Below are 24293 nucleotides of genomic sequence, written 5' to 3'. Positions count from 1 at the left end.
CTGCAGAGGGGCAGTGTTGGGCTCCCAGCAGGGGATGCTGGGATCACAGGTGGCAGGTTAACTTGCTGTTCCAGGATACTGGTCCATTACTCCCCTCTCTAGGATAGACAGTTGAGAGTTGACTTAACAGACTGACACATGTCCATGTGTGTACGTATAGATATGGATATATAGGTATAGTAGATACATTGCTCCATTTCCAAAGCATCATTGATAAAACAGGAAGTGTGTCATTAGTTAAAAATGTATAGTCATTTAATAATCCGTGTTTCTGTGTTCGATTTCTTGTCACTTAGAGCTAAGCAGAAATGCCTGCCTTTATGATTCTGGGTCACCTACCTCATGACTGTGTTTTTGCCTCCACAGAAATAGAAAAGTTTCAAAAGGGAGAAGGCAAAGATGAAGAAAAGTACATTGATGTGGTGATTAATAAGAACATGAAGCTGGGACAGAAAGTATTAATTCCTGTGAAACAGTTCCCCAAGGTAAGCCGCTGAGGTCTGTGCTGCCAGGGTCCTGCCCTCAGTGCTCGGGGAGCAGGCTTTGGCCTTTATTCTGTTAGATATTCTCAAGAGATGCCTTCCCCTTGCTTGTCTTCTATTCACATTGCAATTTTGGTCAATTGACATTTATGCAGTGTATTTAGTGATTTTTTTTTCTGTAAGTTAGATTAAGTTCTAGGCTCCCAAAAAACACACTTCTGAATTTTGATAGCAGGTGTGACTTGATACCTATCTGAATTTTTTCTACTTCATTTGTCACACAAAATTGGATAGCTGAAAATTAAGACTGATTATTCGTGTAAAGTATTTAGCATAGTCCTTGGCACATCCATTCAATAGTATCAATTTTGTTTGTATTGGAATCTTTTCATGTTTTCTGCTTTTGATTGTCTCTATAAATGGTTCCTGTGTGCTGGTGCCTGTGTCACTATGTATTTTCATTGATGAATAATACCCTTTACCTGAATGTATCACATTTACCTAGGCAGTTTTCAGTTACTGAAAATTAAATCATTGTAAATCTTACTGTCTAAGTCACTTTGTGGCCTTATGTTTTCATTATTTTTGGATAAATTCTTAGTACTGAAATTGCTTGGTATTTAGCTTCACAGACATTATCATACCTTTTTTTCCCCCAATCTAGTACGCCTGGTAAATTTTCTAGCAACAAATGTGTGCAAGTTGTAGTTGATTTTATATATGAGTCAGCATTCGGTCTTGTAATTCCGTTTAATTTAGAATGTGAGATGGAGGGTGAAGTTCATTTCCTACCCACCCCATATGAATTTTCCTGTCTTTGTATATTGCTTCTTGAAAGCTATTTTTTCCTACTACTTGTTTTGGCATCTTTGGTACAAATTGCATGACCATGTAAATGAGTATATTTCTGAACTTCCTGTTCTGTTCCATTTTCCTTTTTGCTTCCTATGCCAGAACCACAACAGCTAGATCACTAGAACATTTTTTGGTAAGATATTAAGTAATGTAGCAACTTCTACAGAAAGGTGTTAGAATTGCGACTAGAGTTGCATTCTATCACTTCAGTAATTCTGGAGGATTCCTTCAGAAGCAGGACTGTGCTATCTCATGCATGTGTCTCTCTTCAATGAATCTAACTTGTGTCAGCAACATATTCACTTCTCAGGGTAAAGTTCTGTTTCTTTTGTGTAACTGGTTCTTATGTATTTTGTTTATTTTGACACTCCTGCAAATGGAGTGTTTAACTTTTATTTCTAATGTAAAGTTTTATATACTAACTTTGTTTTCTGACAAACTCATTTATTATTTCTTGTTATTTAATTATTTCATTTTTTAAAAGGTTTATTTTTACTGGAAAGGCAGATTCACAGAGAAGGGGAGACAGAAAGATCTTGTATCTGCTGAATCACTCCCCAAATGGCCACAACAGCTGGAACTGAGTCAATCTGAAGCCAGGAGCTTCGTCTGGGTTTCCCATGTGGGTGCAGGGTCCTAAGGCTTTGGGCCATCCTCAACTGTTTTCCCAGGCCACATGCAGGAAACTGGATGCAAAGTGGAGCAGTCTGGTCATGAACTGGTGCACACATTGAATCCCACTGCATCTGAGATGAGGATTTAGCCACTAGGCTATTGCACTGGACCCAATTCATTAGTTTGAGAAAGGGGATGTATCTTAGGCTTTGTTATATAGAGAATAATCTTACTGTCTGCAACTTTTTTTTTTAACTTTTTCTTAAGCCTTTTACGTACTTTGCTGACAATTTTATATTTGCTGTTATCTCCAGTTTAATACTAAATACAAGGATATAAGTAGCAAGAGTTGGACTCATTCCCTAGTTCCTAGTCAAGGAGGAAAAAAGTATTTTTCTCTTAAAAACATTGAGCATGGGAGGGAAGATACCTTCTATCTTAATTTCAGTTCCAGCGGGCATATGCCCTGAAGAGGAGTTGCTGGATTCTACATTAGCACTTTATATCCAAAGTGCCTTCAATGAAAGTGATATAACCAGCGTTGCAGTTTGCATTGCTGCAGCCCAGCATCAGAGATGAGCCGATTAGTACCAAATACATGTTTATTTCCCACACCTTTGGGGCTGGAAAATACAGAATTAAGAGGCCAGTGTTTAGTGTCTGCTAAGGGCTTTGCTTGCTGAGGTCACATGGGAGAATGAGGAAAGACCTGAAGAAGCTCAGTAGGTTCCCTGCAGACCTTCTAGAAGGCACTAATCCAGCAGGAACACAAAGCCCTCGGGAGAGAACTCTTCCCAGAGGCCACATGCTTAATGCCACCTTAATGGGAATTCAAAATGAACTTGAATTTTCTAGTAGACACAAAGCCACAGCAGCTGGCCAATGCGAATTTGAATCTAGCTGATGTCAGGAGAGTCTGACAGTAGTTCTCACTCAGGGTGACATTTATTTAGCGTTAGTCTGTAGCAGTGTCTAAATCCAGGAATATGTCAAAAAGTAGAAAGACCAGTGTTAATTACAGAAGTTTAGGGAAATTTATTCATAATGAGCATAGTGTTAAACATACAGGCACTCTCTGTTCAGTCCTCTTCATTCATTTTGATAGCCTTTTTTCAATTAAGTTTTTTCTTTCGTTTTTTTACATCATGATTATCATTTTATGATACAGTTCAATAGGCCCTGGGATTTCCCTTCCCCTCTGCCCAAGTTTCCTCTCCCACCACTAAGTTCTACTATATTATTACTATAGTACGTCATACACAGTCATATGTCCATCATTGTGGCCATAAACAATGGCAGAGACTCGATCACCCTTTTGTTAAGAAATAAGCAGTTTTATTGGGAGTCGATCTTTGATCTGGAAGGTAGAGATGCATACTGCATTGTATTCTTACGTTTGGATATGACAGTCTCCATTACACAGTTACTAGACATCCTCTTAAATGAAAAGCCACATTACAACATCAAGAACAGGAAGGAAAGAACAAATTGAAAAAGCCATGTGGTTAGATAACATGCTGCTGAGTGACTAATGTGTCGCTGAAGAAATAAAAAAGGAAATCAAGAACCTTCTTGAAGAAACAATGCTACTGTATGACCTATGAGTCAGTGAAGAATTTAGTAAGAGTTTTGAGAGATGAAACTTAAAAAGAAAATCAAAATCCAACAGATATACTTTCTGCTGATCTTTGTTGATGAGATATGTCTCCTGTAGGCAACAAATACACGGGTTTTGTTTTTTCAATCCACTCTACTAATTTATAACATTTGATTGATGAGTTTAAGCCATTTACATTCAGATTTAATACAAATAGGTGGTAATTTGATCCTGTCATCTTAGCAATGGGTTGTTCATTGGTTTAGTCTTCTGTTGTTATTTTACTGAGATGTTCTTCGCATTTGCCTTTGATTTTGGTGAGTGCTATTCTTCTTCTCTGTCAAGAGAACATTTTGAAGTATCATTTGTTGGGCAGATTTGGAAGAGGTATATTCTTTTAACTTTTCTTGACTGTGGAAGAATTTTATTTCATTTTCAAAGACAAAAGAAAGCTTTGCTGGATACGTTATCCTGGGCCGACAATTTTTTCTTTTAGAATCTGGAATATGTCACTCCAGTCTCTTCTGGCCTGTAGAGTTTCCTGTGAGAGATCTCCTGTGAGTTTAATTGCCATTCCTCTATATGTCAGTTGATTTTTTTCATGTGTACATTTAAGGAATTTTTTCCTTATGTTCAATTGAAGAGAGCTTGATTATTATGTGTCTTGGTGAAGATTGCTTTTTAGTCAAGCCTGTTTGGAGTTCTGTGCCCCTCCTGGATGTTGTTTCATAATTCTCCAGATTAAGGAAATTCTCTTTTAATATTTCATTAAATACCTTTTTAAACACAACTTCTCTTTCTGCACCTTCTGGGACTCCCATAACTCTTATATCTGTCCTTTCAATAGTGTCTTTCAATTCTTGAATACTTTTTTTTGCCTGATCCAGCTCTGCTTCCAGCTTTTTGTTTGTTTCCCCTTGGTGACAAGAAATATCTTCCAATTCTGAGATTCTTTCTTCTGATTCCTTCTTTCTATTTTGGAGACTCTTCTCTGTACTTCTGACTTGCTCCATTGTATTCTTCATTTTTGATATATCAACTTCCATTTGATTCATTTCCAATGTGACATATTCTTTAAATTCATTGAACTCCTGCATTACTTGCTTCTCTTTGTAAGTATTGGCAGAGTAGGGTGAGGACATGTTTAAACAGAGAGAGAAACATTAGCCAGCGTGGAGCAGAGAGAGTACATCCAGGACATAGGAGAGGACAGAACGTTAGCACAAGGTCACCTCTAGACTGACAGACACGGGAAAGCAGTAGATGCAGCAATGTGGTATTGCAGTGACCAGTACCCCAGTGGCATTCAGTGAACGGCAATCTGAACTTCACCAACAGTCAGAACTGCACCATCTACCAGCTGGGAAGGGACATTACCCAGGAGCTCCGGAGGTGAACCCAGACAAAGAACTGCCAGTCCTACTGGTCTGTTTGATTTGACCAAGAGCAGAGACAGAGCGGCAGGTCCCAGATGGGCAGTGCGGGAACAGGGTGGATTTCACAGCGCATTCCACCCCCAAAGAGCCAGTCGGGCACCATTTTGTGTAGGGAGACAAAGTCTATGGAACTGGACTGTGCATGCACTGAGCTGGGAGTGAACTCACATCTTGCTCAGTGAACTGCAACAATGTGGCATCTTACAGGTTCCACCCAAAATAGATGGCTAGCAGATCAAGAACTCTAATAGTGGCACATCAAGTGCCATTTTGTACAGTGTAGCAAACAGAAACTTTAAGAATGCAGGGGTCAATATTGAGCTGCGCATGTATTGAGCTCATTGCATTGCACTGGTCCCACAGGAAAATAATAGCAACTCCTCATTGTATGGGTTCAAAATAGGTTCATGTGTCTCACAGATGTAACAGCCAACAGTTTCTGGAAAGATCAACATCACCAACAACCTAGCTATATATGATTCCCAGTGTCTCCCTAATCCTGGAAACTGCTCAAACTGGAAGTGGGGAAACGGTTGTACAGACAGCAGTACAGCCTCAGCATGATATCTCAGGAGGAGGAGAGTGGTAAACCAGGAGCTGGGGCTATAGAGACCATGGTGAAAGTTTAATAAAATAATCCAGACCTGGAACTGACTGGATGGAGTGGCACAAGGGACTGTAAATAAAGAGCTGTGTACCAACCACAAGGTTTCTAAGCTGTGGTACAGCTTAGAAACCTGCCCCGAGGAAAAGACTGTTAAGCAAGTACAATGACCAAGAGCCAAAAAGAGAGACAAAAGCACCATGAATATTACTGAAGAGTCCTCTGCAAAGTAACAATGGCACTGCCAACGTCAGAGTTAACTGAGGAATACATGGAGAAAATTGGGAACATAGAATTCAACATATTTGTTATAAAAATGTGTTTCTCTTTAAAAAGTGTTACAATTATTAAAAGAGAAACACATCTCTCAACTATTGATTCACCTTTCAAACACCTACAGTAACCTTGGCTAAGTCAGATTGAAACTGGGAGCTGTTAATCAATCCCATGTGGATGGCAGGGACCTAAAAATTGAGTCATGACCTGTTACCTAATAGGGTATCCTTTGGAAGGAAGCTGAAGTTAGCAGCAGAGTCTGGAGTGGAGAAATTGAGGGTGCGTCTTGAATCCAGGCACTTGAGCTTCAGCATTGACTCCTAGAATCTGGACTGAAAGGAAGCTAGAGCCAGAGGCAAGATTAACTGAGGTACTTCAGTTGTTGGAGGCCGTTTCTGCTGGGCTAAATGTGCAGTGTGACAACCTCATCTCTTCTGTAGGAATTGAAGGGAAGAATACGTTAGCTCTTGGGATCCAAGACACACAGCCCATGTACCCTGTGACTGGGAAAGTCAGTTAATATCTATTAAAATGATTTTTTAAAATATTTTAGAGGGATTACATGCTTTTTTCCCACTTTTTTAAAAAGAGATTTATTTTGTTGGAAAAACAGATTTTGCAGAAAGTAGAGACAGAAAGATCTTCCATTCAGTTTTCACTAACATAATGGCCTCAATGGCCTAAGCTGAGCCTCTCTGAATCCAGGAGCCAGGAGCTTCTTCCTGGTCTCCCATATGGAGCAGGATCCTAAACACTTAGGCCCCAGGGAACTGTATGGGAAGTGGAACATCCTGGATCTGAACTTGGGCCCATATGGGTTGCCACTCTTGGAGGTGGATTAGCCAGTTGAGCCATTGTACTGGCCCTTCTGTTACTCTTTTTTTGGGGGGTGTGGTGTGACTAAGACCGTATGTCATTATATTGTTATTTTTTAATGTAAGCATGCTTTAAAAAGAAAATCTAAAACATTATCTTATATATCTAATAGACAAAAGTAACAGAAATTTTTTCCAACATGCTCTATTTTCATGTAGAAACTAGGAAAATTCTATGAACAAATAGGAGTGAAAATTGCATAAGATGAATATCAAAGCTGTTGTCATTTAGACAAAAATATGTAATTTTTAAAAATTACCTTTGATCTCATCTCTTGCAGTAGCTTTAATCCTGCATGCCAATTACATTTTTATTTTATTATTTATTTGTTTTGGATATGATAGTCTCCATTACACAGCTACTATACATCCCCTTAAAAATGAAAAGCCACAATATAAAATCAACAACAGGAAGAAAAATAAAAATTTACAATGCCAAGAAGTTAAGTGACATCTTTTCTTTCTGTTGTTGATTTTGTTTTATGGCTTTTCATGTAAGTAGATATACAGTAACAGTGTAATGGGGACTATCTCTTATTCTTCTTAAAAATGCTTAATTATGGAGTCAGACAACCTTATTTGAACTTCAATTTGTTAGGTGGAATCTGCAAACACCCAGGTGTATATTAAGAGTGTCTAGAAGAATTCATTCTTTTTTTTAATTAATTTATTTTTTTCTTAATTACATTGTATTATGTGACACAGTTTTATAGGTACTGGGATTCCTCCCACCCCTCCCCTAACCCTCACCCCTTGGTGGATTCCTCCACCTTGTTGTATAACCACAGTTCAAGTTCAGTTGAGATTCTTTCATTGCAAGCATATACCAAGCATAGAGTCCAGCATCTTATTGTCGAGATAAATTCACAACTTGTTGGGGAGACCTCTGATCTGAAGGTAGAGCCAGCAGAGTATCATCCCGATCAATTAAAAGCCCTAACATAACATCAGCAACAATTTATAACGTTATGGAATTGATTGACATAGTATTGACTAACCAATATGTTACAGAAAAATGCAAGTTCTTAACCACATCCTGTGACTACTTCATTGATATTTCTTTTTTAGTTTATATACTACAGGGTTCTATACTTCTTAAAATGGCTATAGATTACTGTTCAGCTATCTTGTGTCTATTTTCGTTATAATATTTAGCATTTTATAGCGTTGAAGCATAATTTTGCTGAACCTGGCTTTTTTTGGGTAGTCTAGACTGGCCTATAACTCTAACAAGAGATATGTCAACAGTTTAGTTGCAGAACAGTTTTAGGAGGGGTGTGCAGAGAAATCTTCGATACCCTAGTGAGGAGTAACTGATATTTCACATCTTCCTCACACCTTCTAGGGTGATGCTCTCCCGCCCCATTACGGAATAACATAGGGTATTAAAAGTATATTAGGTTGTTGGGAGGGGTTCGGGCCTTGGGTTTGGGGGCAAGTGCCGCTCCTCACAGTGTGGCGGCTGTGGGGGGTGCCCCTGCTGGGTCGGACCCAATGCTGGGGGCTCATGCCAAAGACACTGCTGCAAGACAGTGAACTAGTCCTTGGCCTCCCCCAGGACCCAAGAGAGCTCTTTCCTCAGGGTAAGTGCACCATGAGGGAACTTGGGAACTGGGTTAAAATTCCTAGCTCCGCCCAGCTGCTAATATCTTGTGGCTGGGTGAGTTTGGGAGGGGTTCGGGCCTTGGGTTTGGGGGCAAGTGCCGCTCCTCACAGTGTGGCGGCTGTGGGGGGTGCCCCTGCCGGATCAGACCCAATGCTGGGAGCTCACGCCAAAGACACTGCCTCAAGGCAGTGAACGAGTCCTTGGCCTCACCCAGGGCAGCCAGTGCACCATGTGGTGCCAGGCTTTGCCTGCTGGCCGCCCAGTGGCCTGCTCTGGGATTTTTTTAAGATATATTTGCTGCCTGGGGACACCCATGACTAAGTCCAATTTTAGTGTAGGTGAGTAGTGAATCTTGGGTGATTCCCAGTGACAGGGTCATGGAAGTTTTAGGCATGTGTGGGGACTGAGACCTGGTGGTTTGGAGGGAAGTACCCAGGAGACAATTACGGTTAGTCAGATACACCAACCCAATTCGAAATACAGAAATGGCCTGTTTGCCTAGAACATCACTGATCGTCACATACCAGCGCACACCAATACTATGGATGGGGGCCTCTTTGTAGTGATGGGTACCATTACCCAACTGTTTGGTGGAGTGGTGGAGTGGTCACATCTGGCAGGGTAAAGACTGTGTCCAGCATGCGAGAGAACTTGGTCTGGGGGTAGACTCTATGGGGTTGTGTGGGCCCAACCCTGTGGAAATACAAGTTCCCCTAGTTGGACACCCTAACAGGGTTGAGGCTCCAACCAAGGGGCGCGTGTGCTGGAATGGGGGCTGCGTTCTGTGTAGGAAACAGTTGCAGTCACCCGAGGCACTAGTGTGGGCTGGGATTGGATGCACCAGGCCAGTTCAGACCCCAACACCATCTGGTGTCATGGAGAACCAGGGTAGATGTGGGACTGACTAGGCTGGGTCTCAACCCCCTACTGAGCCATGTGTGAGCTGTATATGGGTATGGACGAACCATGGCTGGGCTGAAACATCCAACAACAAGAACCAGAATGGGGTGAAAACCAGCCAGGAAAAGCCACTGTTCCTGCTAGGACAGGAGGTGAACTGAGTAGGGTTGGTTCAAGGATCCCCTGGTTCTGATGGAGGAACCTGGGCAACTCCTCTGGCAGGACACAGTCCCTGCAGGTAAGCGCAAGAAGCATGATAGGAAACAGCCCAGAATATGCCATGGAAAGTTTCCCACTGGCACACATTCAGCATGGGTCAGGGGCAGACCAGGCTGAATCAGTTCATGTCATCCACTGGCAAATCCGAACACCAGAACAGAGTGTGGGTTGAGCCGGGTTTGGTTGCGACAAAACAAGTACACATTATGGAATGCCAGGGTGAGGTTGCCTGTACTGGATTTGACTGCAGCACCCAACCAGCACACGTGAGATCCAGGGAGGGAGGGACAAAGCTGGCAGGGGGATTAAGGGGCTGATCCCCTTCCGGACAGCTACTCCCACTGGAGAGCATGGGCTGGGATGAGGACAGACCAGACTAAGCAAGGCTGCAACACCTGTGCACTGCATGTGGACTAGATCAGGGAAAAGCCAGGCTGGGCTGATTATTCCTGTGTGTGCAAGCATAAATTAGAGTGGGTGGGGGATGTTTGGGCTTGGCCGCAGCATCAGCTGGCAGAAGCTGGCGCTGGGGACTAATTCTGTCAAGTCAAACCACAGAACCACCTAAAGAGTGCATCAACCGGGACTGAGAGAGACCTGGGAGGGAAAAAGTGGGTTCCCCCTTCCTGGGTCACTAGCCCCGTGGGAGGGCATGAAAACTAGGATGGGGGCTGGAGTGGCTAGACAGAGAGGCACTCAACAACATCCGTGAGGGCTGGATGGTTGAGTGGGTTAGATGGAACTAAGCTTTAATACCCAGTGACAAGTACAAGAGCCAAATGGGATGGGGGACAGACTGGTCTACTGCTACACATACTGGCAAACCAGGGTAGGGGGCGGGCCTGATGGGGGTTATTGTGGGTCGCCCCGACTAGGCTGCAGCTCCCACTGGTTGATGTAAGGGCCGAGTATGTGCTGGGCAGAACCAGACTGGACTGCAGCACCCGTTGGTTCCAGTGCAACTCTGGACTGAAAACAGAACCAACCCAGCAATTGCAACCACCAGCTGATCGGCGTGATGGACTGTGCCGGGCCCTGTGTTTGCTAGAACATACAAGAATCTGGTCTGGGAATGCCTCAAAGTTTCTTTGGAGATCTCCCCAATCGAACTGCTGGACTCAGAACTCTAACCAAGAAAAGACAGAAGACAGAACAGGTCAATCATTCATCTCAGCTATATGTTGGCAGTGAAATATGGGGCAAACGGAGACTTTATGATGGACCATATCAGTCAGTGGACGACCTCATCGAGTGAAACTGGCAGCGATTCATAACTGGAGAACTATTAAAACCACTTGAGCAAATATCTCAGAGCATGCCCCACATCCGGGACTTGGGGTGGGCGGGAAATCGGGTGGGGCTTCTCCCTCAATATCCCCCTTTACCTCAGATACATGATGGAAACAATATGGACATAATAGTATTACCCACTTCGCTATATCCCCTGAACCTTTTTCTTTTAACCGCAATTAACTATGTAAAGAGTGTCAACAACTATACAATAAAAAAATTTTAAAAAAAAAGTATATTAGGTTTTACAATTCTATGATGTAGATCATAAGCAGTATGACTGACATTGATTGTTGGTTCGTTGGTTACGTCACAATATCTTATTGTATGTGAGATAGGCTGTTTGAGGTTGAGATCATATTACATTTTACAGGTACTGTTTTTCATATTGACATCATTTCATCTTAAATTAAGGCAAACATGTGGTATTTAACCTTTTGGGATTGGCTCATTTCCCTTAGCATTATGGTTTCCAGTTGGACCCATTTGGCCACAAAGAACTGCATTTTGGTTTTTTTGTTTTTGGTTTTTTTTTTTTTTCTTTTTTTGATAGCTGAGTAGTATTCCATGGAGTAGATGAACCACAGCTTTCTTATCCAGTCTTCTGCTGATGGGCATTTCGGTTACTTCAATGTTTTTGCAATTACTGATTGTGCTGCTATGAACATAGGGGTGCATGTTGGCTTCTCATAAAACAAGTGTTTTGGATATATTCCTAGGAGTGCTATTGCTGGATCATATGGTATGCAGATTTTGAGTTGTTTGAGTGTTCTCCATACTGATTTCTGTAGAGGCTATACCCACCTGCAGCCCCACCAGCAGTGGAGTAAGGTTCCCTCTTCCCTGCATCCTCACCAGCAAGTGTTGTTGGTGTTTCTTTGTATGTGGGCCAATCTTACTGGCGTCAGGTGGTACCCCATTGATGTTTTAATTTGGATTTCCCTTATTGCCAGGGAACTTGAGCATTTTTTCATGTATTTGTTTGCCATTTGGGTTTGTTCCTTTGTGAAGTGTCTGCCCATTTCCCGTGCCCATTTCTTGAGTGGCTTGTTTGCTTTGGTATTTTGGTTGTTTTGGAGTTCTTTGTATATTCTGGAGATTAGCCCTCTATCACCTATGTAGTGCGCAAAGATTTTCTCCCATTCTGTGGGTTGCTTTTTATTTTGTTGTTTCCCTTGCTGTGTAGAAGCTTCTTAGTTTGATGAGGTCCCACTTGTTTATTTTAGTCTTGATTGCTATTGCCTTTGGTGTCCTTTTTAGGAAGTCGGGACCTACCCCTAGATATTGCAGGGTATTTCCAACATTTTCTTCCAAAAGTTTGAAGGTTTCTGGATGTAGGTTTAGATCTTTTATCCATTTAGATTTGATCTTAGTGTGTGGTGAGAGATGTGGGTCTTTTTGTTTCTGCAGACTATCAACCAGTTGTCCCAACAGCATTTATTGAAGAGACCTTCCCATTTGCCTGGATTGCCATTTGTCTTTTTGTCGAAGATTATTTGGCTGTATCTGTGTGGGTTCCTTTCTGTTGTTTCTATTCTTCTCCATTGATCTTCCTCTCTATCTTTGTGCCAGTACCAGGCAGTTTTGATAACCACTGCCCTATAGTATGTCCAGAGGTCCGAAACTATGATCCCCCCTTTTAACTTCCTATTCTTCAGGATGGTTCGAGCTATTCATGGTTTTTTGTGTTTCCAGATGAACCTTCGAATCATTGTTTCCAGTTCCATGAAGAATGTTTTTGGCAATTTGATTGGGATTGCGTTGAATGTATATATTGCTTTTGGTAGTATAGACATTTTAATGATATTGATCGTACCTATCCAGGAGCATGGGATGTTACTCCATCTTTTGAGGTCTTGTTCAATTTCTTTCTTAAGTAGTTTGTAGTTTTCTTCAAAAAGGTCTGCTACATTTTTGGTTAGATTTATTCCTAGATACTTCTTACTTTTCTCTGTTATTATGAATGGTATCTTGCTGGTTAGATCTTTTTCCATCTTAGGGCTGTTTGCATACATTATGACTGTTGGTCTTTGTTCATTAATTTTGTACCCTGCCACTCTACCAAACTTTCGTACAAGTTCTAGCAGTCTCTGTATTGAGTCTCTTGGGTCTTCTATGTAAAGAATCATGTCATCTGCAGATAGTGAAAGCTTGACTTCTTCATTTCCCATTTGGATTCCTTTGATTTCTTTGTCTTGTCTTATGGTGGCCTCAGCAAGTACCTCTAGGACTATGTTGAATAGCAGTGGAGAGAGCTGACATCCTTGTCTTGTTCCAGATCTCAGTGGGAAGGGTTCCAGTTTTTCTCCATTCAGTATGATGCTGGCGTTGGGTTTTTCATATATGGCTTTAATTATGTTGTGGATTTTTCCATCTATGCCTACCTTAGTTAGGGTTTTTAGCAGGAAGTGGTGTTAGATTTTGTCGAAAGCTTTTTCTGCATCTATTGATACTATCATGTGATTCTTGTTCTTCAGTTTTTGGATGTGGTGTATCACATTGATGGATTTCTGAATGTTGAACCATCTCTGCATTCCCGGGATGAATCCTACTTGATCCGGGTGAATGATCTGTCTGATGGTTTTTTGAATTCTATTGGCTAGGATTTTGTTGAGAATCTTAGCGTTGATGTTCATCAGAGAGATAGTCTCTAGTTTTCCTTCTCTGTTGGTTCTCTATCCGGTTTTGGGATTAAGGTGGTGTTGGCTTCATAGAATGAGTTTGGAAGGGTTGCTTCCTTTTCTATTGTTTTGAAGAGTTTGTAGAGGATTGTTATGTTTGTAGAGGATTAGTTCTGTTCAGAATGTTTTGTAGAATTCTGTAGTGAAACCGTCTGGGCCTGGGCTTTTCTTTGTTGGGAGATCTTAAATCACTGATTCAATCTCTGCTTCAGTTATGGGTTTGTTCAGGTCTTCTGTTGCCTCTGGGCTGTTTTGGCAGGTGGTGGGAGTCTAAGAACTTTTCCATTTCTTGGTGGTCTTCTGATTTGTTGGAGTACAGTGCTTTGTGGTAATTTCTGATTATGTTCTTAATGGTTGCAGTGTCTGTTGTTATGTTGCCTTTTTCATCCTTGATGCTGTTAATTCTCGCTTTCTTTTGTTTTATCTTTGTCAGTCGGGCCAGCGGGGTGTCTATTTTGTTTATCTTCTCAAAAAACCAACTTTTTGATTCATTGATTTTGTATATAGTTTTTTTTATTTCTATCTGATTAATTTCCTCCCTTGTTTTGATGATTTCTTGTGTCCTATTGCATGTGGGGCCCTTCTGCTGCTGTTTTTCCAATTCCTGGAGATCCGTGCTTAATTCCTGTATTTGGCGCCAATAATTCATTCTTATTTCTTGATGTTTTTGCTATGATTTTTCTCAGTCCAATAGTTTTAGCATTTGGTCATATATAGATTCTGTAAGACGCTCTTGATGTCATTGCAGTCAGGTGGAATGGCCTAGTACAAATACTTTCAACATGAAGGACTGAAATAATTCAGTTTTTATTATTATTATTATGAATAGCTGAATTACATATTTGCTTTTTGTTTGAAGACTTGTTAGAGAATAGATTAAGTGTGTTACTGAGAAAAAAGGTATAAAATGTTTTTAGTGCTTTTGCAATATATTACTGGCTTATGTATCTTGGTTTGGACTCCCTTAAAATGATCAGTTGATCAGTTGGGAGTTGGATGACTGCACTGGTATTGGAGGTAGGAAAAATGAGTAGATTTTTGTCCCTTGCATGGGTCTCTTAATTTTAAATGTTTGAATTCCAAAATTTGTGTGTTTCAATAACATGGAGGATGCACCTTTTGGAGATGGTTAGGATTCGCTGAGGTCAGAAGGGCGGGGTCCTGACGATGCATCCCGTTAGTCGACAGCGTGGTGCTCTTTGAGATGTCACAAAGCAGCAAGGCGGTACTCCCCGGATTCCTGTCCATGCTCTTGGGAAGCTCTATTCTTTATAAATTGTTGATTTTAGGTAGTTTTGTTGTAGTAACTAAACATTAAGACACCTGTCTTCAGATAATCAGTCTATTTGAGAAAGAATGGCAGAATCTCATACCATCGACCAAAATATGAACCTGTAACAAAACTAGAAGCTGTTGTTGGATAGTTCTGTGAGACAGGGAGCACACAGCAGAAACTTTGTTATAGGCTCATGTGAACTCAGGGTTAGCTGGAGTCTGGCTTCTCTTTTGTGCAGCTGTTTTTACTGGCACTGTGTGTGTCACCCTTGTTTTTACCGAGTGTCATACCAGATCCCTGCTAGACACTCCTACTTGGATTCCCAGAAACCCCTTTTGGTTTGATGTAAATAACTAAAATCTGTGCTGCCACTTCCTAGCTCTCCTGAGGTGGTTCTTGTGTTCCATATCTCAGTAAATGGCAATCAACACAGTGTGTTGAAGAGCCACTGCCAGCACTTGGGGCATTGGTTTTGTCCACTTTCCTCCTCGTTAAATTCTTCCTTCATCCTTCAAAAGCTGTTGATTTACTTCCTCATTGTTATCTGTTTTTTCTCTTTGCATTCCATCATCACACCTAAATCAAAACCATTATCATTCCTCATTCTGTCTATTATAGTAGGGTTTTATTCATATCATGTTTTTACTTGTAGAATTCAGTTTTCCAGTTAAATTTTCATATTTGTAGATGAAGTGTTACAGTCTGAGATTTTCTCGATTTATAATTTCAAACTCATTTATATGTGGTACATGATTATTCTTTTGTAATACTAACCCCTCAAAAACAGGTGTTGAACCATTGTAGAAAAAATGTGATGCTGATTATAAGGTTGTGTATTAGTTGTATGTGTTTGTACACGTGTGTGTTTATTATTTGACTGATATCCTATCCGGAAAAGTTAGTTGCATTAGTTGCTGAAGCTTCTAGTGCTGGAGGGCTGTGTCCTTTGCTGTTCACATTTGAGGACGTCCTTGTTGTGAGATTCCTGCAAAAGCAGGGCGGCACTCCGCTGCAGCATCCACGCAGAGGCCAGCCTAGGCTCAGTTCCTCCTTCCAGAGGCAGCTGATTCTGGTTCTGATTGTCTGCATGTACGTTTTACATTTTACTCGTCTTTTGCCTTCTACACTGGAATAAAAAGCTCTTAAGTACAGGGAGCTTGGCATTCTTTGTTTACTGACCACCACATAGAATGTGTTTACCAGCACCAGTGTCTTTTTTTTTTTTTTTAAGATTTGTTTGTTTTTATTGGAAAGTCAGATGTACAGAGAGGAGGAAAGAGAGAGGAAGATCTTCCGTGCACTGATTCACTCCCCAAGCGGCTACAACAGCCAGAGCTAAGCCAGTCCAGAGCCAGGAGCTTCTTCTGGGTCTGCCATGTGGGTGCAGGGTCCCAAGGCTTTGGGCCATCCTGTGCTGCTTTCCCAGGCCACCAGCAGGGAACTGGATGGAAAGCGGGGCAGACAGGACACAAACCAGTTCCCATATGGGATCCTGGTGTTTGCAAGGTGAGGACTTCAGCCACTAGGCTACTGCTCCAGGTCCAGTATTGAGCACGATCAGTTTTCTTTTCCTTCCTGTTGTAGATTTTGTTTAGGAGGTATAATGAAGGACTGGACTGAGATCTGCAGATTTCAGCAGTGGCTGCTTCTCCCTCCTGCTACTCCTTTGGGGAGTGGTTCTAATACTCCCCGTGTCCTGGCCTGCATTGTAAGCACCTGGGGGTTAGAGAGTGGCCTTGCAGAACAAGCCTTTAAAAAGATTTCCAACCCCCCTAATCAGGGCTTCCTGAGTAGTCTGCTCTAGACAAACAAATGTTTGAGTTTGTGCTCTCCCTGCTGATGCTTCTTCCTAGATGTGGGATTAGGCTTTAATTAGCTTTTGTTTTATTTTATGTATTTAAGAAGGGGGATAATGTTCTCTGCAGTTTTTTGCCTCCGAGCTGAGTGGGTAATTTTTGGAGCATAGTAACTTTGAGAAACAAATGCAGAATGGCTCAAATTAAAAGCAGAAATGGATGAGGCTTAAAGGAGATAGCAAGGGCTTATGTGTGGATCCCTTACAGCAGTGTCAGCAAATTTGGATTTAGATCCTAAATGTAGTTGAACAATAGTATTTGAATTAGATGTGGAATTAAAGCCAACTTTGTGGGTTTCTGGTTTTGTTTTTTTTTGTTTGTTTGTTTGTTTTTTTTGGTAAACCTTCTTTGCAATGGCATTATGTAGATATGCATACAGGGAAAGGATACTGGTTACACAGTGATGTCCTTGAGAGGAGAAGGTGACCAAGACAGATATGTTGGGACTTCAGGACCTTTGGATACGTGAAGACATGAGTAGAAACGTTTAAGACATAGTTAATGAATTCATTGAATACTTATTAAGAGTCGCTGTGCTTCACAGGTGCTAGAAATGAGGCAGTGAGCACATGAGGTCCCATCTCTGCTGTCTGGAGAGATGGTCAGTGTGCAGGGTGCTGTCACTGGACCGGGGGACTCCAGAAACCCAGTGTCGAAGCTGTAGCCAGGAATCAGTAAAACATCTTTATGCTAGTGTTGCATTTGGTGAGCTCTCAATTAAGGGAAACCTCTTAATGGGGGAGACCTTGTGTGTTCTTGAAGTTTAGTTGTTTATGACATGACAAGTTAACTGTAATTGTTCCCAAAGGAACAGCACTTGTCACAAATATAGTTTAGCTCAATTAAGGCTAGTTCAGAAACGCACTTACCTTTACAATGAAGAATATAATTGCAGATTATACATTATATCATAAAACTCAAATATTCCCTGCTCTGTGTAGGTTTGCTATTTTATAATCTCTTCAGAATTTTCCCATTTAAAGTTGTAAAACTTAATGTGCTTTTTAGAGTTTTGGCATCTAGAGTGGAGTCATTGGTCTAAGAAATAATAATATTGGCCTAAGAAATAAGTTATTAATCTATATCTATTCATTAGAAGATAAGTGAGTTTACTTAGGTAAATGAATTATTTATAAAAATGAATACTAGTTGTATATTTTGAAGATATGGTCATTAATGTATAAACTGGACTTAAAGTAAAGACTGTATTTGAAAACATTACTGCAAAAGCATGGAAGTGGACTTTTAGACTAGGGAGTTCCAAATGACATCTTCAAGGTCAAGCAGAAAAAGACCTTACTCTCCTGGAAGCAAATGTAGAAATACTGCTGGTTACAGGACGGCATGGTGTCAGGGAATCTTACACCCTGAGCTTGGTTTTTGTTTTTTGTTTTTGTTTTAATGTGTACTTTGTTTAAAATGTAGATTTACAAAGAAGGTGGAGAGAGGGGCCTGGCTCCATGGCTCAGTGGCTGAATCTTCAGCCCGCACTCACCGGAATCGGGTACGAGCGCCAGACTGTGTCCCGCTGCTCCGCTTCCCATGCAGCTCCATGCTTGTGGACCTGGACAGCAGTAGAGGATGGCCCAGAGCCTGTGGACACTGCAATCATGTGGGAGGCCTGGAAGAAGCTCCTGGATGCTGCTTTGGATTGGCTCAGCTCTGGCTTGTGAGGCCAGATGGCGAGTGAACCAGCAGATTAAAGATCTTTCTCCTTCTTTCTGTAAATCTGCCTTTATGATAAAAATAAATAAATCTGATGAGAGATGTTCTCTCCACTGGGTCACTCTTCAGATGACCCCAATGCTAGGCTGGGCCAGGCTGAAGTCAGGATCCTGGAGCCCAGAGCTTCATTTTTTCTCCCATGTGGATATAGGGTCCTAAACAGGCCATGTTCCACTGCTTTCCCAGATGCATCGGCTGGGAGCTGGATCTGAAGTGGAACAGACAGGGCTTGAACCAGCTCTGAAATAGGAAAACAGTGTTTCAGGCAGTGTATTTGACATGTTATACCTCAGTACTGCAATACGTCAATGCCGGCCCCCTTGGCTTTTTTTTTTTTTTTTTGTAAGGGAAGGCTTCTCTATTAGGAAGTTTGATCTATTGGGGTATGAGGGTTTTTTGTTTGCTTGTTTTCTTGAGAGAACCAGTCACCCTTATCTTTTATGAAGCAAAGTATAGGGATGTGAGGAATCTGTCATTGGCCTTTTAAGAGTCTGTTTCCTGGAACGTAAAGGAACAAGTGAATTTCTTAATCATCTCTGATTTTTCAGGAGCATAGGGCTCAGAAAAAAAAAGTAAATTTTGTCACAGAATTTAGCACTTTATGTGATGTTTTAATTGCAATGATAGCTGTGAAGTCGTACAAGGCACATTCTGGTAAATACAGTGCAATTGAGGGCTGGAAGGACTGACGTACCACCGTGATCAATGTTGTGAAGAGCTGGCGTGCCAGAGCTGCTTCTGTAAAAGTGCATGTCTTGTGTGATCCCAGCAGGTTCTGTGAGACAATGGCAAGTCAGAGAACTGTGTTCCAAAATAGCCTCTTTGAATCCCTGTTAACTCGGCTTTGTCTTGTTAGACATGCTGACTACTGCTTGCTTATTGGACTGTCCTAGTCTTTTTGTTTGTTTTTAACTACATTTATGAATATTATGGTATGAATAAAAGAATTGAACTTGTAGTCTGAAAGTCTAAGAAACAGAAAGTTGCCAGGTCTGTGTCTGTTGTGATTGACAATGCTTCTTAGCAGCTGACACTCAGCGTTTTAGACAGAATACTTCTTCATTGTGCAGGGCACAACTCCTGCTGTGTAACACACTGGGCCTTTGCCCACTAAATCCCAGTAGTGTCCTTCCTCATTGTGACAACCAAACAAACTTGTTAACGATTTCGAAACACCCCTGGAGAGGTGATGCAATCTGCATTTTGTGAACCTGACCAAGCAGCCACGTATGTTGTGTGTCAGCTCTGAGGATGTGCTGTATCTACACAGTTCGATCTCAACATCAGATATGACCAGTATCTTTTCAGTGTGGTGGCTTCCTTGACAGTTCTGTGGATTTAGCTGGGTCATTTCCAGTGAAACGTGGCTATTATTCACATAAATAATATATATTTATATATAAGCACTTACACATATGCATATATAATAATATATATAACACATGTATATAATATATATGTGTGTATACAATATATACATATATACACACAGAGTAGCTAAATTCAGTAATTTATAACTTGATAATTTGACACCAAGTATACAAAATATACTGGGTGTTCTGTTGGATGATTTTTTTTTCTTACACATTTTCTGATTTAATTTTGTAGCTTTGACAGGCATATGGCAGGGTAGTGAAGATGCCAGTTGAGGGACTTGCATATATCTAAAGGAAGTATGTACATTCAAGTCCTGGCACTACTATTGATTTCAAGTTCTCAGAAATACAACCAGCAAGGTAGGTGGATGGCATTCAAGTGGATGGCCTTCCTGGTGGTTTGTGTTGGCTTTAACTCAGCCCTGACTGTCGTGCACATCTGGGGAGTGAACAAGAACATAGAATATCAGTTAATCAATGTCTGTATTTCTCTCTCCCTCTCTCTTCCTACTTACCTAATCCTCTGCCTTCCACTCTCTCACTCTCTGCTTTTGAAATAAAATGAAGATGAAATAATTCATCAAAAATATCAGTATAGCTATCATTCCTGTAATAGCTGAAAAACCTGAGACTCATGCAAGTTAATTTAGCCAGGAGGCTGTGTGTGGTAGAGCAGAGCTCAGAAGAACAAAGAGAGAGGTGCAAGTATGAAACCGCACCATTCTGTGGGCTTCAGTGTCTTTTTTATAAAATTACACATTAGCGTTGGATTATGTCTCCAGACGCAATTTTCATCACCTGGGATGTATTTGGACATCTAGTATACAGTATAAATGTGGAAGGAGTACAGAAATTTACTCAAACTTTGACACCCACTAAAATGATTACAAGTGAAGGTGAAAGTGTGCAGATGAGCCATTATAAGCAGATGGTGTCAGGAAAATTTCACTTGCAACAGAGCAAATGGATAGATGCTAGAGACTCAGGAATAGGGAAAGCCTTCAGGGTGAAGAATTTAAGTGGAAGCGTGGTGATTAGTATGGGAACATCGGGAGAAGATTTACGAATTGTGGATATTAATGCTGTGAAGGTAGATTTATGGAGTAGAACTGAAAGGAGGGCCTTGGCTGAAGCTTACACATGAAATTTTTAGACCGTTGAGGTGTCTGTCCATGACACCCCAAGGAGAGACTCAAGATTCCCTGCAGAGATGAATAAGGCAGATTTCAGGCTTTAAAATACATACCTGCGATTGAGGACTGCAGTGAGAGGCACATTGATTAGGTGGGAATTATTTTGATTAAATTTAAGCTTGCATGCTTGGCAGTGTACAAGTTGTTAGTGAACTTTTGTTGATAACAATGCAATACATGTGGGAACTAACTTTATATAGAGACAATGCTTATTCTTAGCTCTGATTGTTCAAGTGCGAAATACGTGGCTCTGCCAGTTGGCTTCTGGTGAGGGTGGTAGTGGTGGAGTTCAGAATGTTGTCAGAGAAAAGATGACATGTTGAGCCAGGAGGCAGGTGGTTGCATCCTCTCTTGAGATCTACCTTTCAAATAGATGCCCTGTGACAGGAGTACTTCCCACTAGGCTCACTCCCGAGACACCATATTTAAGTTTCTACTGTCTTAGTCACATAAACATAGGACTTCACAGTTTAATTATTGGAATGGATTTGGGAGCCAAACCATAGCAGTGAGATTCCAAGCATTCTGGCAGCTGGACTGGTACCTCTTCTTAGAAGACTGTGGAATTTTTCTCCAGGAAAGTGCCTAGCCTCAGAGAAAAGAAGTGCAGGTTCTGGTACTTGAGTAGCTGTTAATGGATAACCTGTGCTGCCGTGTTGACAGTAAAGCCTATCAATTTCCGGTAATGGTCATAACAGTTGGAGCTGAGCCAATCCTAAGCCAAGAGCCAGGAGCTTCTTCTGAGTCTTCCATGTGGCTGTAGGGTCCCAAGGCTTTGTGGAACTTTTCGGGGCCACAAGCAGGAAGTTAGATGGGAGGAGAGCAGCTGGGGCACAGCCTGGCGCCCAGATGGGGTCCTGGCACCCTCAAGGTGAGGATTGAGCCATTTGTCCATTACACCAGGCCTGGAAAAGCAAATTTTAAATGGATCAAGCTCACCTAAAGGCCTTCTCTTCAGTTGATTTACTTTTGCATTGCTTGTTAAAAAATAAACTGTATGAATGCAGGGTATATAAATTGTCCACATTCCCATAGCTACTTACCTTGGTAAAGATAAATGGATTTTGTTGTTATGCTCTGTCAGTTAATGGTTGCTTAGAAACGCATCTAGGCTAGTCCCTGCTTTGGTCGCAGAAGCAACTGAAAATGCTGAGATGGTAGAAGAACTCAGGTGTTCCATAATGGTCTTACACATATCATGTTACCATTTTTTCTCACCTCCAGTCTGATGCAAGCATTGTTCAGAGGTGATCTTTAATGTGTGCTGAATAGTCAGGATTATCATCTAAAAATTCTGGGAAAATAGCCATGTTGAAATGATCGGTATAGAGTGTATTTTAAAAAAATGCAACTTTTAAACTCCAGTGTGTATGACTTGTGAAAAACATCGCGAGTGAGTTGTACATTAACACATGTTGTACATGTCACAAACTTAACTATTTGTCATTAACTCTGTGTAGCATACTCTAGTGTTTCAGGTTGTTCAATGATAAAGTACTTTTAGATATGAATGTTACAAATATGTTTGGTTGATTTGTTTTTTTCTAGTTCAACTTTGTGGGGAAACTTTTGGGTCCACGTGGCAATTCTCTGAAACGTTTACAAGAGGAAACTTTGACAAAGATGTCCATCCTTGGAAAAGGTTCCATGAGAGACAAAACAAAGGTAATATTTGCTATAGACAACAGCTACTTTATATTTTATACATTTAAAACATCTGTTAATAGGCAATTTATAAAAGCTAACTAGACCCTCAAGTGGAATTAAATGAAAATGTATGTAAGGATATAATTGTAATACTATTTAGAAAATTGAGTCACTCTGATGAATTTCACTATATATAGTCTCATCTGTAACAATTGTATTCATAAATAAAACACACTGCTTATATTTTTTATTCTAGAAGAAATAAATCACGATTTAACAAGTTAAAAATTATTGAGTATTTTATCGTTTTGTTACATATGCTAATTATGAAAATTTTCACATGTGTCATGTTATTCTCATTGTTCAAAGATTTACTACTGAAAATTAAATCTACCTTCAGTAATCAGTTTTCATGAAATGTTGATTCAAAGTGGTTTTAGATATGGAGGTTAAGACAGAATGAGTCTTCCTCAAAAACAATTTCATCTACATAATAATGTTTATAATACAAATAGCCACCATTTGTTTCTTGTGCACCACAGATAAATGAGGTCTATGAGATATTTTGCACATGTAATTCCGTGTCATCCTGGGAAAAGGAAATAAATTTCACATGTAAGAAAAATTGAGATTTAGAGAACATTTAGTATATTATCTGGGTTAATCAAGAAAATTAGAATCTCACACACAAACTTATTTTGGATAGAAACACAAAGTGAATTTTAGCTACGCAGTTGAAATGATTCTAATGCATAACCAGGTTGTTTATCTCTGACAGTGTCCTGTTATTTCAGATGGTGGTATCTGAATTCCTTGGCTCATTTGGTTCACTCCCAAATTCCTACATTAGCTAAGGATAGGCCAGGTTAGAGACAGGAGTTCTGTCTGGGTCTCCCATGTGGATGGCAGGAACTCTGGTTCATCATCTGCTGCCTGCAAGGCAAGTTAACAGGTTGGTGGATTGGAAGTTGAATAGCCAAACTGGCACTCCCAAATGGGATGTAAGTGTGTTAAGTGACAGCCTAACCTGCTATGCTACAATACCTTCCCCCTTAAAATCTGAAAATTTTTAAACTTTGGTGTGATGGCACAAATGTGAATTACACACTTGACCTTATGGGGCAGTCTCAATCAAAATGCAGGCATGCTGAAAATATATTAAATTACATTCGGGCTGTATCTATAAAGTACATATAAAATAAACATGAATCTCATCTTTGAAGTTGGGCTTTTCCCGAAGACATGCCATTAAGCATATGCAGATATATTAAAATGTGGATACTCTGAAATCCAAAATATTTCTGTTAACAAACATTTTGGATAAGCAATATTCAACCTGTAATTCTCAGACTGTGTTAGTATTTATTCTTCCAGATCTTTCTTGGGTAGACTAGAATCTAGTGTCACACACTAGCAGTAATAGAAATTTGGTGTGCCAGCGACCTTCTTTAGATTCTGTTTTTTCTCTTTTCTGCAACTCTGAAACAAATGGGAATGTCAGAAGTGCATCAGAGGGAAAGACGAGGATGCCTGGTTTCAAGGAACTGTCTGCCGTTCCAGCAGCACAAGGAAAAGTCTGAGCTTAGGTTTCTGCCAACATTTGTATGCCCAGAGTGATTTGAATGTAACCTAAATGTTGCCAGTGCCCCCGTCAGGTTTTCTTTGTTACCCTGCCATTATCCTAACATGTACATCAGAAAGGGTTTGAGTATTCAACCCTCTGCTTGTCTGTGGGTGAGTCTGTCACTTTGTTCTTTCAACTCTTGGTTACAGTACAAAACAGC

The 24293-nt window shown here is 40.8% G+C and overlaps 1 protein-coding gene across 2 annotated transcripts in view; it reads left to right on the top strand.

Annotated features, from left to right (window-relative positions):
* KHDRBS3 (KH RNA binding domain containing, signal transduction associated 3) overlaps positions 1 to 24293 on the top strand; it is a 161288-nt gene that overhangs the window by 56238 nt on the left and 80757 nt on the right. For both annotated transcript variants that reach the window (XM_058668454.1, XM_058668453.1), the window contains exons 2-3: positions 367 to 485; positions 22411 to 22527. In XM_058668454.1, the coding sequence (XP_058524437.1) occupies positions 367 to 485; positions 22411 to 22527 (236 nt within the window). The remainder of the gene's footprint in view (positions 1 to 366; positions 486 to 22410; positions 22528 to 24293) is intronic.

The sequence above is a fragment of the Ochotona princeps genome, chromosome 9, assembly GCF_030435755.1.
Source record: "Ochotona princeps isolate mOchPri1 chromosome 9, mOchPri1.hap1, whole genome shotgun sequence".
Taxonomy (NCBI): Eukaryota; Metazoa; Chordata; class Mammalia; order Lagomorpha; family Ochotonidae; genus Ochotona; species Ochotona princeps.
The sequence above is the reverse complement of the archived record's forward strand: the minus strand, read 5'-3'. Positions and strand labels throughout refer to the sequence as shown.